This window comes from Rutidosis leptorrhynchoides, chromosome 4 (genome assembly GCF_046630445.1).
Source record: "Rutidosis leptorrhynchoides isolate AG116_Rl617_1_P2 chromosome 4, CSIRO_AGI_Rlap_v1, whole genome shotgun sequence".
In the NCBI taxonomy this organism is placed as follows: Eukaryota; Viridiplantae; Streptophyta; class Magnoliopsida; order Asterales; family Asteraceae; genus Rutidosis; species Rutidosis leptorrhynchoides.
The window spans coordinates 643,901,431-643,915,735 of record NC_092336.1 but is presented as its reverse complement, the minus strand read 5'-3'; the positions used below and the strand labels follow the sequence as shown (position 1 = coordinate 643,915,735).

At 37.1% G+C, this 14,305-nt stretch overlaps 1 protein-coding gene across 1 annotated transcript; it reads left to right on the top strand.

Moving 5' to 3' along the window:
• Positions 1-375: 375 nt before the first annotated feature.
• Positions 376-5,031, top strand: LOC139904365 (mitogen-activated protein kinase kinase SIPKK-like). Its single transcript, XM_071886301.1, has 9 exons — positions 376-629; positions 753-837; positions 1,895-2,029; positions 2,611-2,835; positions 2,930-3,112; positions 3,667-3,890; positions 4,419-4,464; positions 4,588-4,687; positions 4,774-5,031. The coding sequence occupies exons 1-8, from the start codon at positions 553-555 to the stop codon at positions 4,675-4,677; spliced, it is 1,065 nt and encodes a 354-aa protein (XP_071742402.1). The 5' UTR covers positions 376-552; the 3' UTR covers positions 4,678-4,687; positions 4,774-5,031.
• Positions 5,032-14,305: the final 9,274 nt, after the last annotated feature.

Genomic DNA, 14,305 nt, shown 5'->3' with positions numbered 1-14,305 from the left:
AGTAAATTGAGTTAAATTTGTTATTAAAGAAATTAATAATAGATAAAATGATTTGTATTGAATGAAATAATAATAATTAATAATTAAATAATATATTAAAAGTATAAAGAATAATAGATTAAATATTAAAATTAGATACTGAACCCATTTATTCAGTTTCAAATTCAGTATTAAATTTCAGTAAACACTAAAATTTGTCAATGAAAACTTCTGTCACGACTCACGAGTCATAACTCTTATCACTTTTTTTTCTTCTAATTTTGTTCTTTTTCTTTATAATAAAATAAAGTTCACCCGTCTCAAAAATTACATTACAGTATTATTCTAATTCTAATATTCTAATATCTAATTCTAATATATCGATTAAATGATGTGCGTATTTTGATTTAAAATAGTACGGCAAAATTGTTGTATGTTGTGGGAAACCCTCTGGCTTCAATTGGGGAAGACGACTTCCCAAAGACTTTTCACAATTTCAATTTCAATTTCAATACAAAAACAAACAAACAAACATTGAATTGAATTGAATTGAATCCTTCCTTATTCGGCATCATGAAGAAGGGAAGTTTGGCACCTATTCTCAAGCTTAATCTTCCACCTCCTGATGAAACTTCACTTGCTAAATTTTTGTAATTTCTTGCTCTTTGCTATGTCAATACTTGTTGCATATTGTGTTTATTTATGTGGGTTTCTAGTAAAAATTGTATCTTTATATTCTTTTTTGTTATGATGAATGCCTTTGCCTATTATAGAACTGAATCTGGGACCTTTATGGATGGTGATCTGCTAGTGAATAGAGATGGTGTTCGAATTGTTTCTCAAACCCAATCTGATACTGTAAGTTTATTGCTTTTATGGATCTGAGTTTCTTTGCATTGTGATCTCTAGTCGCTAAAGATTCATTCATTATTATACAGTTATATTACAAGTGTAAAGATAGTTCCTTTTTAGGTTGATATTGTTATTTCATGAGGGTGCTTAAAATGACCATGAAAACTTTGCTAGTCTTGTTTAATTTCAAAATTCGAAACTGATAGGTTTGTTTTTATGAATATTGTAATAATTTGTATTTGTAATACTTTTGATACGATACAGGGTGTAGAATTATTGCCTTTCGAAAAAAATTATTGCCTTTCGAAAAAAAAATGATACAGGGTGTAGAATGTTGAGCTGCCTGAAAATGTTTAGGCAAGATGAGTGTGAAGTTGATGTGTAATGTGGGATAGAATTAGGACACATTAATAAATTGAGTCTTCTATGAACCACTTACTAATCAGTCACTTATATAATGAGAGCTTTGCATTGCACTTTGAAAGGGAAGGGATTCTGTTATATGAAAATGAAAATAAACATAATAAGACAATCTAGTATGACAAAGATGTTTTTCAACCGGATACACAGCTATATAAGTGTGTGGCAAAGCAAATTCTGATTTTTATTTCAGAATTCACATGCGAAAATTAGTCACAATTAAGTTTATTGCAAACTTGCAACTGCACCTATCTACTCTGAATAAGTTTTGACTCTACCGAAATGTCGAGGCTAATTATCTACGGTTTCAAAACTTGAATCAGATAATAATTACTTTCAAAATGCAATTTTAAATACCTCCATGCCATACCTTATTTTTCCATCTGAATTAGTCTATTGGTTGATGTTACTTTAAAAGAGCAAACCACCTCAAACCATCAAACAAATTTATAGAAGCTGTGCAGTAATTTAAGTTTTGTTGAGTGTTTCTTACGATGCTTGATTTTGTCAGTACTTCAAATCATGAATAGTTGGTGAATGTTGTTTTGAATTAATGAGAAAGAAATGTTACTAAAGAGAGATTAGACTGGACCTGTCGAATAATATCCTTGTTTTCTTACTCATATTACAAATTTTGTTTCAGCCACCTCTTATTCAGCCATCGGACAACCAGTTAAGCTTAGCCGATTTTGATGCGGTTAAAGTAGTAGGAAAGGGAAATGGTGGAATAGTTCGTTTGGTGCAGCACAAGTGGACTGGCCAGTTTTTTGCTTTGAAGGTACTTCCAACCAGATTCATCTTTTATTCATACCTTGAAGAAACTTAAGCCTCTGTCACATGAAATTTTTTCAACACTTTTCATCTAGGGATGTCCCTCAATATGCTGAGTTTCTCATATTGAATTATGAATGTGCTGATTTATGAATGTGCTTTCAGTTCATTTATAGTTTTTCAATTTGTTTACTTGGACCACTTTACTTAATGTTTACTGATTTTGGTAATTTGAGAGGGAAACGTTTAAAATGATGACGTGACAGAATGGCATTATGGCGGGTTATGAAGATGGGTGGTTTTATTAGCGATCCATTGAATCCAGTGGTCAATCATATTGCAAACGAAGTGAAAGTGCATTACTATTTAATCCAAATTGACTTTGCCCATTATCATTAATACAAAAGAAAATAGATGATATTGAGTTGGGTCTCCAATTTGTTATTGTGGGGGTGATTTTGGACATTTACGCTTAGTAAATTACTGTCAATGGATCATGACGAATTGAATCATTTCGTATTAGTACTGTAATTCCCCCCCCCCCCCCCCCCACCCTAAATTCCTTACTGAATAAATTAAATAAAATAGGTGATTCAAATGAATGTGGAAGAGTCGGCCCGCAAGCAAATTGCACAAGAACTTAAAATCAACCAATCGTCACAGTGTACAAACGTTGTTGTGTGCTACCAATCATTCTATGATAACGGTGCTGTTTCTATAATCTTGGAGTACATGGATGGAGGATCATTGGCTGATTTTCTCAAAACCGTTGGATCTATTCCAGAACATTATCTTGCTGCCATCTGTAAGCAGGTTAGATATCAGCAATCTTTGCTTCAAATATAAGTTGTTATTAGATATGTAGACATTATTATCTATAATCTTTGAAATTTTTTACGGGAAACAGGTGCTCAAGGGTTTGTGGTACCTTCATCACGAGAAACATATCATTCACAGGGACTTGAAACCGTCAAATTTGCTGATAAATCACCGAGGTGAAGTCAAAATCACCGATTTTGGTGTTAGTGCGATACTTGCAAGCACATCTGGATTAGCGAATACATTTGTTGGCACGTACAACTATATGTCTGTGAGTAAAATTAACTGCTTGCAGTATGCTGTTTTTTAAAAAAAAAAAAAAAATGATAATATTATTATTGCATTAATTATCTATCTGTTGCTTGAATTCACGATCAAATAATTGGATGATCAGTTTCATACTAGCCACAAGAAAACCAATTAGCTAAAGAAATTTTGAAGTTTAACCCTATCGGTCAAAATGTCTCATTTTTTCTTCTTAATAATGTCTTTCTCTGTTATTTTACTTATCAACTCCTCAAAAAATTATTCTTAATATGCAGCTTTTCTTGTTACAACTAGTTATTCAATTATGATAATACAGTATCACATAATCACTTTCATCACCATTCTTCACGTATCAATTGGTAAACACACAATCGCATCTATACATAAACAGTATATTTGAAATGGAAGTGCAAAAAGTCCAATAAGAGTTACTGAATAACTTAAATACTAGTACATATCTGAAACTGAAATATATCTTGTGCAATTTGATATTTCTAATTTTATTTAGCATGAATTAAAGTTGACTAACTTGTTTTATACCTGATTGTACGGTTTCAGCCAGAAAGAATTATTGGAGGCAACTACGGATATAAAAGTGATATATGGAGCTTAGGTTTAGTTTTACTGGAATGTGCGACGGGTCAGTTTCCGTACTCCCCACCCCAACCAGGGGAAGGATGGGTCAACGTTTATGAACTTATGGAAACCATTGTTGGTCAACCACCACCTCGTGCACCTTCCCACCAATTCTCTCCTCAGTTCTGCTCATTTATTGAAGCATGGTAACTTTTAGTTTTAGCTACATCTACAGATCGATACATCTTTGAGTTTGGGTAATTAATAGGTCAAATAATAATAGTAAGTTTTTAAGTTTGGGACTAAATGGGCCAGGTTGAATTGGGTTGACCTGCTAAGCACTTTTCGTTCATTTTCTTTTCATAAAATTTTCAAGTGTTAAATAATATATCTACAATAATAATAGCTAAAGTTTATTTATTTGGATAAATCTATCTTAAGAGATTGTATTGCAGCAGGTGAACACAGGTTTGGTGCTTTTTAACCCCTATATATTGGATTATTCAACGTGTATCTGTATAGTAATCAAAGAGAGCCAGCCAGGCAGGCAGCCTTAGATGGGCTGAACCTTGGGGCCTGTAGTGGCACTTAAGAATCAGACACCACCCCTGCCCATAGCTACTAAGCTTCTTCTATCTGTTCACCACCCATGCATATTAGAATATTCTTAAGTTATTTTCACATATTCATCACCTGACAGATACACTAGTAAATTTTTTGTTATTCCATTCTAGTGTGCAGAAAGATCCAAAGGATAGAGCATCAGCAAATGAACTTATGGTACCTTACTACTAATTATTCCATCAAATTTTTAAAAAATCATATTCATATCACCAACTTAAACTTTACTTACATTCTCATTTCTTTCTTTCTTTTGGTCTTGATTGATTGATTATTAATTAGTCGCATCCGTTCATCACTATGTTCGATCACATGCCAGTAGATCTCGCATCTTATTTCACTGAAGCCGGATCTCCTCTTGCAACCTTGTAATCACTCCATGGTATAATCGGCATTTATACGTGGGCTTTAAAAAAAAAACTCTTCTTTATACCTCGTATTTACATCTTAAAGTTTTCTTGAATGCAGATTGCTGGCTGGGGTAGCGAGGGAGCGTATAGTGCAAATAAAAGGGCAACAGATTTTGCTATATCATGACTCGGGTTTTAGGTTTGAATCTAGTTTGCAAATTGAAGATGAAATTTCACCTAGCCTTCTGTAAATTGAGTTTTCAAACTTTGATCCTCAATGAATATGTTACACAATTATATCATCATTGCTTTTATTGTCCTTCAATTGTAATGATTCACACCAATATATTTTATGGTTTTTTTTATTGAGAGTAAAGTAATGCACTCACTACTAACGGTAATAAATACTAGTGAAACTAATCACTAATGTACCTATATGGAAACTAATAACCATATACATTGGTAGCGGGATTATATTTTCTTTTTCTATTTAGGTTTTATAATACTGCAATCATATATTTGTTTTTTTAACAAATGTGTCTTATTTAATCAACAAATAGAATAGACGTGAATTTAGATATATTAGCAGCTAGACATATATGGGTACGTAATCTAGAAAATGAAACATGATTACTAGAAATCGTATATAAAATTCAAAGATATTTTTCTGATGTTAAACAATTTGTAAAAAAATTTCAAATGCACTTATTCTAAAAAAGTTTGGGAGAAAGTGTTGGACTTGTTGATGGGATCGTTGTCTAGTCATGAGTGGAAGGTTTGTCGAGATATGCTTGTTCAAGTTGCAGGACGTAATTCTGTTAGAAGTGTGGTGGCAAAATTATGTTTCTCGGCTTCGGTATACTATATATGGGTATACTATATATGGCAAGAAAGAAATGCTTGGCTTTTTAAGAGAGCGCCTAGATCGGTGGATATATTGTTTGAACTGATTCGCTCAAATGTCCGATTAAAGTTGATGACTCTCAAGTTTAAAAACTCTAGTCGTGTGGTTCAAATGAAAGCAGACTGGAAAATTGGATAAGTTGTCTGGTTTGTTCTTGTGGTCTAGTTGTCTCTTTTATGTAGATAGCTAGTTGGTTGTCTTGTTGTGCCTCAAGGCGTTCTTGAGGCGGTTGTCCTTCCTTGTAATGTTTGTTATTATCAATTATATTTGCCGGGGTTATCCCATTACCCCAAAAAAAAAACAATTTGTAAAAATTAAGAATTGATTAAAGGTTAATTTTATCGATACACATCAACAGTGGCGATTCTAGAATCAACACTCAGTGAGGTTCTAAACAATTTGAATGGTAATTTGTAAAAAATTTTCCAAAAAGAAAGGACATTTACTTCAATAAAACCATTAATTTAAAAAATATATGAGGTCCTATCTCTAAATTTAGTGGTGTCCTATACAATATGAGTAGTATTTGAAATAAAATTTTTTTAACTTGTGGGTTCCTTGAACCCCATGCCTCATAACCTAAGTTCGCCACTGCACATTAAACAATTTATATACCAGTGTATACACGTATCCTTCAAGAAACTAATCAATAAGTAAACTAAATCACATAAAGATCCTAATCAATATCCTATACTTGGGCCATAAGTATAAGAGTATGTATTATATTCAAAATCCAATACCCCCTCAAGTTGGAGCATGAAGATTTCGAGTGCCCAACTTGTCGAGTAATAAACGCAATCGCTAAGTTCCCAACCCTTTCGTAAGCAGGTATGCAATTTGCGTCTTGGTATCAATAGAAAATGGTTGAACTTCTTTTGATTCAACCCGTTCACGTATAATATAGCAATCCATTTCAACATGTTTGGTGTGCTCATGGAAAACCGAGTTATTAGCAATGTGACGTGCGGCTTGATTATCACAAAATAGTGGGGTTGGTTCAGTGGAATTAACGTTGAAATCCTTTAGAAGTCAACGAATCCACAAAATCTCACTAACAGTAGAAGCCATGGATTGATGTTCTGCTTCTACGGAAGAGCGACACACAACCGACTATTTCTTAGTTTCCAAGAGATGGGAGCTCCACCTAGAAGAAGTATGTATCCGGTTCTAGACTTGCGTGTGTACGCACATCCAAGCCAATCTGAATGACAATAAGCAGTGAGGTTAAAATCACCTTTCCGAGGAAGAACACCTTGTCCAACCGTAGTCTTCAAATATCGGATTACCCGATATACCACATTCATGTGAGGTTGTCTAGGATCAGCTATGAACCGTGAAAAAATGTTAACCAAATATGTAATGTCCGGTCTCATAGCTTGCAAGTAAAGAATTCGACCAACTATACGACGATTATGTGTGGCATCAACTTTTGGTGCCTCCTCACATCGATCAAATTTATGATTTTGCTCAACAGGAAAGGTGATGGGTCTGCAACTATCGAAACCACAATCAGAAACAATACCCGAAGTGTATTTTCTTTGACTTAAAACCAAACTTTCAGAGGTCCTAGCTACGTCAATGCCGAGAAAATATTTTAGATTTCCAAGATCCTTAATACTAAACCTTGGATCGAGATCAACCTTGACTTGTTTTATCTTGTTATCGTCATTCCCAACTAAGATCACATCATCTACATAGATGAGAGCAGTCATAAACACATTATGATGTTCATAAATGAACAATGAATGATCAACTTTGGACTAACGAAATCCAAGAGTAATAAGAGCATGAGTGAACTTATGATACCAATTTCGTGAAGCTTGTTTCAAACCATAAATAGACTTTTTTTAGTCGACATACACGAGTTTCTCCTTCTTTAGCAAATCCTTGTGGGATTTTCATGTAAATATCTTCGTCTAAATCGCCATGTAAAAACGCGTTATTCACATCCAATTGGTGGATGTGCCAATCGTGTTTAATCGCCACAACTAACAATACCCGAACGATGACTAATTTCGCAACCGGGCCAAGCGTGTCATGATAATCCACACCATCCATCTGAGTAAATCCCTTGGCAACAAGACGAGTGTTGGTCCCTTGATTAACAACAGGAGTATTGTTAGGGAGGGGGGGGGGGGTGAATACAATTCTTTTTAATTAACTTAACAGTTAAAGCGGTTTAGTATTCAAGCAAGTAATTTAAATAGAGTCTAACGTAATTTTTCAACGATTTATTCTTTATTGATTGAATCACAAAGAATTACAACTATCCTTGACGGAATGATAGTTGGTTGATACAGATTATACATAAGTTATAGCTATCGAGGATATTCTAAAGCTATTACAAGTTTGGACTCTAATTAAATAAACCCACACCACTAGTTGTTACAATAGTGGAAACATCAATTTATAGTAGTCCTATTGGTGTAATTGTTCTATTGTCCGCTGGTACATAGGATGTCTGTACTTGTGGGGACGACTGCATTAGAGAGCGTGCTCTCCTCTTTCCTCTTTGGTAGCTATTTGCAGGAACACTCCAATTCGGTTTGGCACCACTATTTGATTAAACAAATAGAATATTGTGTTCCCTAGGCGTTGACAAAGAATAACACATGTCTGCACATGCGTTAAACTTCTGCATTTCCACGTGGTCTTGCAAGGTCACTTGTCAGCCGCCGACACGTGTTATTTTCTGTTCAACTTTGTCTTCGACTTCTGTTGAATAGTACAATTGATGTAGACCACTTAGGAAACCACTATGCTTGTAATGGAGCATAGATGTCTTGTGTAGTAAGCTGCTTTCCAGCCATACTGTTTCTTTTATGATGAGTCACTTGATATTCTTGAATTACTGGCTACACATCCTGTGCTAATTGAAGAAAACTGTCTACTTTGTGCTGGTAGACTAAGCAGCAAATTAAACACTCGACACAACACATTTGCTGTCCATACATAAACAAACCTGTGTTGGCTGCACATAACATTCTAGTGTACATATCTGCTGTTTTGTCATAATTAAATCCTTAATTACATTGGGGACTCAACAATCTCCCCCTATTTTATGATGACAAACCTATGACATAAAAAGTAAAACACTAAAGCCAGCAGTAAGGGACCTAAAGAAAATAGGCAGTAAAATTTGTCCCTTTTGGTTTGTTTTGGGATCTTTTGCTGAGTTATCTATATCTTATAAATTGATATGATTTTGAAGATAAACTCATTTCACATCCATTACAACAAATATATACAGACTTTACAAGGCAGTATAATGAATTATGAAATAACAAAAGATATATTTCTAGCATAAGAAGGCTATCTATCTCTATCTTTATCTTTCTCCTTTTCCTCATCAGATAGCTCTTCTTGTTTTACTTTCAAGGCTGCCCAGGCTTCAGGGAATAGTTCAGGCAAAAGGCAAATCAGCTGGATCAAATACTGGAACTTGAAGAGGTAGAATGATGGGATCTCTTCTATGTGGGCCAGCACCAATATATTTCTTTCTCTTAGGCTTCTGAGATAGAACTTCTTCTACTTTCACTACTGGTGCATTCCCATACTTGACTGCTTTATCAAAAAGTTCTTGTAATTCAGGTTTTAGTGCATCTTTGAGATCACTTTTACCCTTATCAATGAAGTACTGCAGTATCTCCATCCATTCACTGAATCCAAAGGTTCTTAGATTAGTGTAGTCTACCCTCTCATAGACATCATTGTCCCTGCTGACACTGAAGGACCTCTTTGTTCCTTTATGCACTCTGATGATCTTACCAGGATTGGATCTTCTGGTCATCACATCAATATATTTACTCCTAAAGAAATGATCATATAGCTCTTTTGTTCATTCAGTCTCTGTAGGAGCTTCAGTAGGTACCTTCTCAGCAGATTCCAGTTTATCCAATGCCTTGTCCTGAGCTTTGACTATGGATTTTGCTAACTTGAGAGATTCAGCCTCTTGTTTTCTGTCAGCAGCCAATTTAGCTTCTTCTTCCATAAGCCTCAACCTTTCAGCATACTCAGCATCATCCCTTCTTTGTTGTTCAAGCTGAACACTTATGAGATATTCATTAACAGTGATGTGCAGGGATTTTGCTGTTGCAATCAATTGCCTGCCCTCATCAGTTATCAAGGTAGAGCAATATTTCTCTAAGTCCATATCCAGCTGCAAAGCCTCGTAAAAGAGGGCTTTCTCTTCATTATTGTGGAGCCTTTGACCAATTTGTATAAGTACACACCAATATCAATGTTGAACATCATGGCATCAATGTAGAATTGCTGGTCAAGTGGATGATACAACAATCTGATCTAGCGTATTCTTTCTGGTATTCCTGCTGCTCTATGTTCTAGCAGCTCAGGAACAGTGATCTTAAGCATGTAAGCCTCTCTCTCATCTGGATTCATCTTTCTTATGTCAGGATTTCCTTGTGCAGTTGACTCATCTTCTCAAGTAGTATGTTTATCATTAGGCTTGGGGGAAGATGGAGGATATACAAATGGTGATTCTGATGTGCCATAGGGACCCACTAGTTCAAAGTCATGTTCATCAAGTGTCCTATCAAAATAGGCAAGAGTCTGTGCAGATATTGGTGATAGTATAAAAGTTGAGCTGCCCCTACCCCAGACTATAAAGTTAGCAGTATCAGCAGAATCGTTATCAGATTTAGCTCCCAACTCATCCTCCTTTGCTGGGTCTTCAGCTCTTGTTTCACCTAGCAGCACACTTCTGGCCGAGTCTTCAATCACAGCACTCCTTTCTGTGTCTTCAGTACCAGCTGGCTGATTAGTATCAGCTGGTACAACTGCCACAGTACCTTCACCAGCTGCCACGAATAAGGAGTCTTTCCTTAGGGGCTGGTTGTCCCTAGGGGTAGATTTTACCCTTTGTTTATCAATAGGCTTGGGTCCAGCTGGTGGTTCTTAAGTTGATACTGGTTCTTGTGGAGGGAGTAAGGGAGTGATTGCAAGGTACTCCCCCTCAGCAGCAAACACATCTATCTCTACTGATTTCTCTTCATCATTATCAAGGTTGATGATCTCTACTGGCTGTGATTGTGCAGCTGGCTGAGCAGAAGATGCAGGTTGAGTAGATTGGCTGGTTTTCATCATACCATCCAGCCATTTCATAAATACATCAGCTCTTTCTCCCCCTGACCTGTTAGAATCTAAATACCTTTGCAGTTCTTCAAGTGTCATCTTCTCGATTCTTTCTACTCGCTTAACATACAACTTTTCCTTCTTTCCGTCATACTTCACCATGAACTTAGCATTTCTTTTTTCTAGCATCTTTCTTGTATTGATTAATGCTGAGCAGTTCATTGTGAGTATCAAGCTGTTCACGGTTGAGACTTCTTCTATGCTCAATCCTATGTCTTTTTCGTGCAGCATAGGCCTCAAACCTAGAATTGAAGGCATCATTTAAATCCTGCTGTCTCTTCTAATGCCTCTCCATCGTTCTTTTCATCTTTCTTTCAATGGTTTATGAGACAACAAAAGATTCAGCTAAAGCCAGCTCAGAGACATCATCATCACTGGGCTTACTACCAGAACTAATATCATCCACAGATGTGGCAGACATAATGGGCTGAGATTCACCAACAGCCTTGACACCTACTTCAGTATGAGCGTTATTGGGCTTAGGGCCAGTATTACCTTGATCAACACCATCACCACCATCACCACCATCATCACCATCTCTCCTATGCAGTTTAGGAGCTTTCTCATGCTCATACTCCCCCTTAGATTGTTTTCTCTTTTTATGCTTTTTAGATTTTTTCTCCCCCTTTTTGTCATCAGCAGGGACAGAAATAGAGCCAGGGAGAACACTTACATCAAGATCACTATCTAACTCAGGAACTGAATAAGCAAAGTTGTTCCAGTCAGCATCAGCAGGAGATAGGTGAGCACCAGGGTCCACACCATATTGACTAAGACATAGGTTTGAAGTTCTCACTTCATTCCTAGCAACACCCATGGCCATTTGATTGACACTGGCTCTAACATCAGCTTGAAGAGAAGCCATGCGTTGCATTGTCTCCACCATGGTAACATAAGTAGAAGCAGGAATAATGGTAGCCATTTGCTATTCCTATGACTCTAATCTCTCTTCCAATACCATGTTCTCTTCATTCATAAATTGATTCATTCAATTAGCAGCATCTAGTTCTGCTTGAAGACGGGTAATATGATCAGTATACTAGTTGTGAGAGATGATTTGCTGCTTAAGTTGATCTTCTTCTTCATAGTGGTGGTGAATGGTGTCAACTACTAGATCTGCAAAGGCAGTAAACTGACGCAGCTGGGTTTTAATAACAGAAGTGGTGATACACCAGCTCGTCGAATAGCCTCAGTCATGCAGTCAACAAGAGTTTCCCTGATGGTCTTGGTGATATCAGGAGTGATTCTTGCAACAGTCCTGTAGACAGCCATAGTAGACAGACCATCTATATCAGAAACATCAGCTGTGCTAGTTGATGGTTGTTCAGTAATAGCAGCAATAGGAGTACCTCCGTGGGGTGGTGGAGGTGGAAGGTCATAATCTGACTCATCACCATGATCACCATCATTTTTACCTTCACCCGAAGGTTTAGAACAACTTGTATCCTTTGCAGCATCAACAGTTGTATCATCATCCAGATCCACTGGTTTGTCTTTGGAGCCAGTCACATTATCATGAATGACTGGCTCTTCCTTACCAGTACCTTTATTAGCATCAGCATCAGATGAAGAAGATGATAAGGAAGAAGCTAATGAATCAGAAGGTACTGACAAATCAGGAATGTCTTGCATTATGTATTTACTAGTATCTGGATCACGGATGAACTTGAGAGGCCTCCATGTACCAGGCCATGGAGAAGCAGCAGGAGCCATACCAAAAACATGGTAGTATGGCTGCTTATTGATGTTCTCAAGTGTAGCTAGCCTCTCAAATACTTCTTATTTGGCTGGCTGGTCCAACTGTGACAGTAGTTGAGTCAGCTCTTCATCGGGTAATTTGCTGGCCTCAATAAGAGCAGTTTGTGGATCAATTGTTAGCTGATCCAAAAGATGAGCAACTTTAGGAGTGATAGATACTCCCTTGAAGACAAGTTTGGGCACAACCTCCTCTGGATCTGGCACCTGGCACACATACTTAGGCTTTTCAGCAGAAATAGAAGCCTTCGTAGATTCAGTTGTAGCACCAGCAGAGGTACCAGCATCCATTGGTGGTTCCAGAGAACCAGTAGTAGAAGTAGGTGACTATGCAGAAGGTAGAGGAACGATATCTGCAGCACCCTTAAAGAAGGTATCCGGTGTTGTATCAGAAACATTAAGATTACCAGCAGAATCTACAGTAATAAGTTGTCTGGATTCAATAGCAGCAACATTCGGAATACCAGTAACATCACCAAGAGTGACACGTTCAGAATAGACAGCATTTACCGTAATAAGCTCATCAGTAAGCACAATGTCATCCTGGTCACTACCAGCAGTGATAGTATCAACGGGTTGATCAGCAATACCCCTGGTAAGTTCAGAAACTAGAACCTCCTTAAGAACTTTATCAATCACCTCTTTAAGAGTAGGAGGAGGTTCTTTAATCATCTCATCAACTACTTCAGTATCAGTAGTTGAAGCAGTAACACTGGAGATAGCAGGAGGAGTATCAAAAACATCAGCAATAGCTACCTCCTTATTAACGATAAGATTAGTGGAACCAGCAACCACTTCATCTCCAGCAGCAGCAGAAGGTTCAATAATAGCTGAATCAGGACCAGTACTAGCAGCAATAACAGGCTCGCCAGTACCAGCTACAACACTAGTAGAAATAACATCTGATGCCCTGCTAAGATCTGAAACAAAGTAACAAGTTTTGTTAACAATAGCAGAATCAAATAAATTTGACTCAACAATTGCATCTGATGTTGGTCTCTGGGGACAAACGTGTTTTAGTTAGCCCTTCGATTGAGATAGAGTGTGGTGTCTGTAAGTACAGCTGTGACTCTGCTGACTCATTGGTAACACATGATGACTCAGATAGTGTAAGAGTGTTAGCTAGTTTTAATGTATTAGTGTGACTCTTATCATGATTCAAGTTATAAGTGTGCTGAGCAGTAGCATGAGCTGGTTCAACACGATGAGGACCCAGCTCAAGTCTGCTTTGGGAGTCAAGTATGTTCTCTGCTGGTTGTACTGTCAGCAGAGGATATTTCTTGAAGTACAATTTTGAAAAATGTGGAAGTGCCTGGTTAGAAGAGTATGGGTTGTTACTCCTCTTAACGCTAGTTTTAAAACCAGTTAACTTAACAACATTTAAGTTAGCAGATAAAATATTTTCAATTATGTTAGTTATTTCTGCTGTTTGGTCTAGAGACGCACCAAGTTCCATAGCAGCAACCTTTTCAGGAGCAGCAGTTGAGACTGGTGCAACCTCCCCTGTGGCATGCTTGGAGCCAGCTTTTGCACATTTGGATTTGCCTGTTACCAAGAAATAGATGAGCAACAGATTTCAATACTCGAAGTGGGTAGTCAGTATATAAGACTAGGGCTGTTCTTTGTTATCAGAGAGCACTAGATTCTAATACAACTACTGCTTTACCAGTATCTGAGACGGTGGCTTTTCTAGTTGAGGTAGCTGGCTTCTTCTGTCGAACAGCTGGCTTACGCTGAGGTCCCTCCCCCTCAGCCGGTGCACTACCAGAGGCAGTCGATTCATTAGCTCCATCTCGAGCATCAAGATACTCAAGCATTGCTGGCGTCAAGGCAGCATATG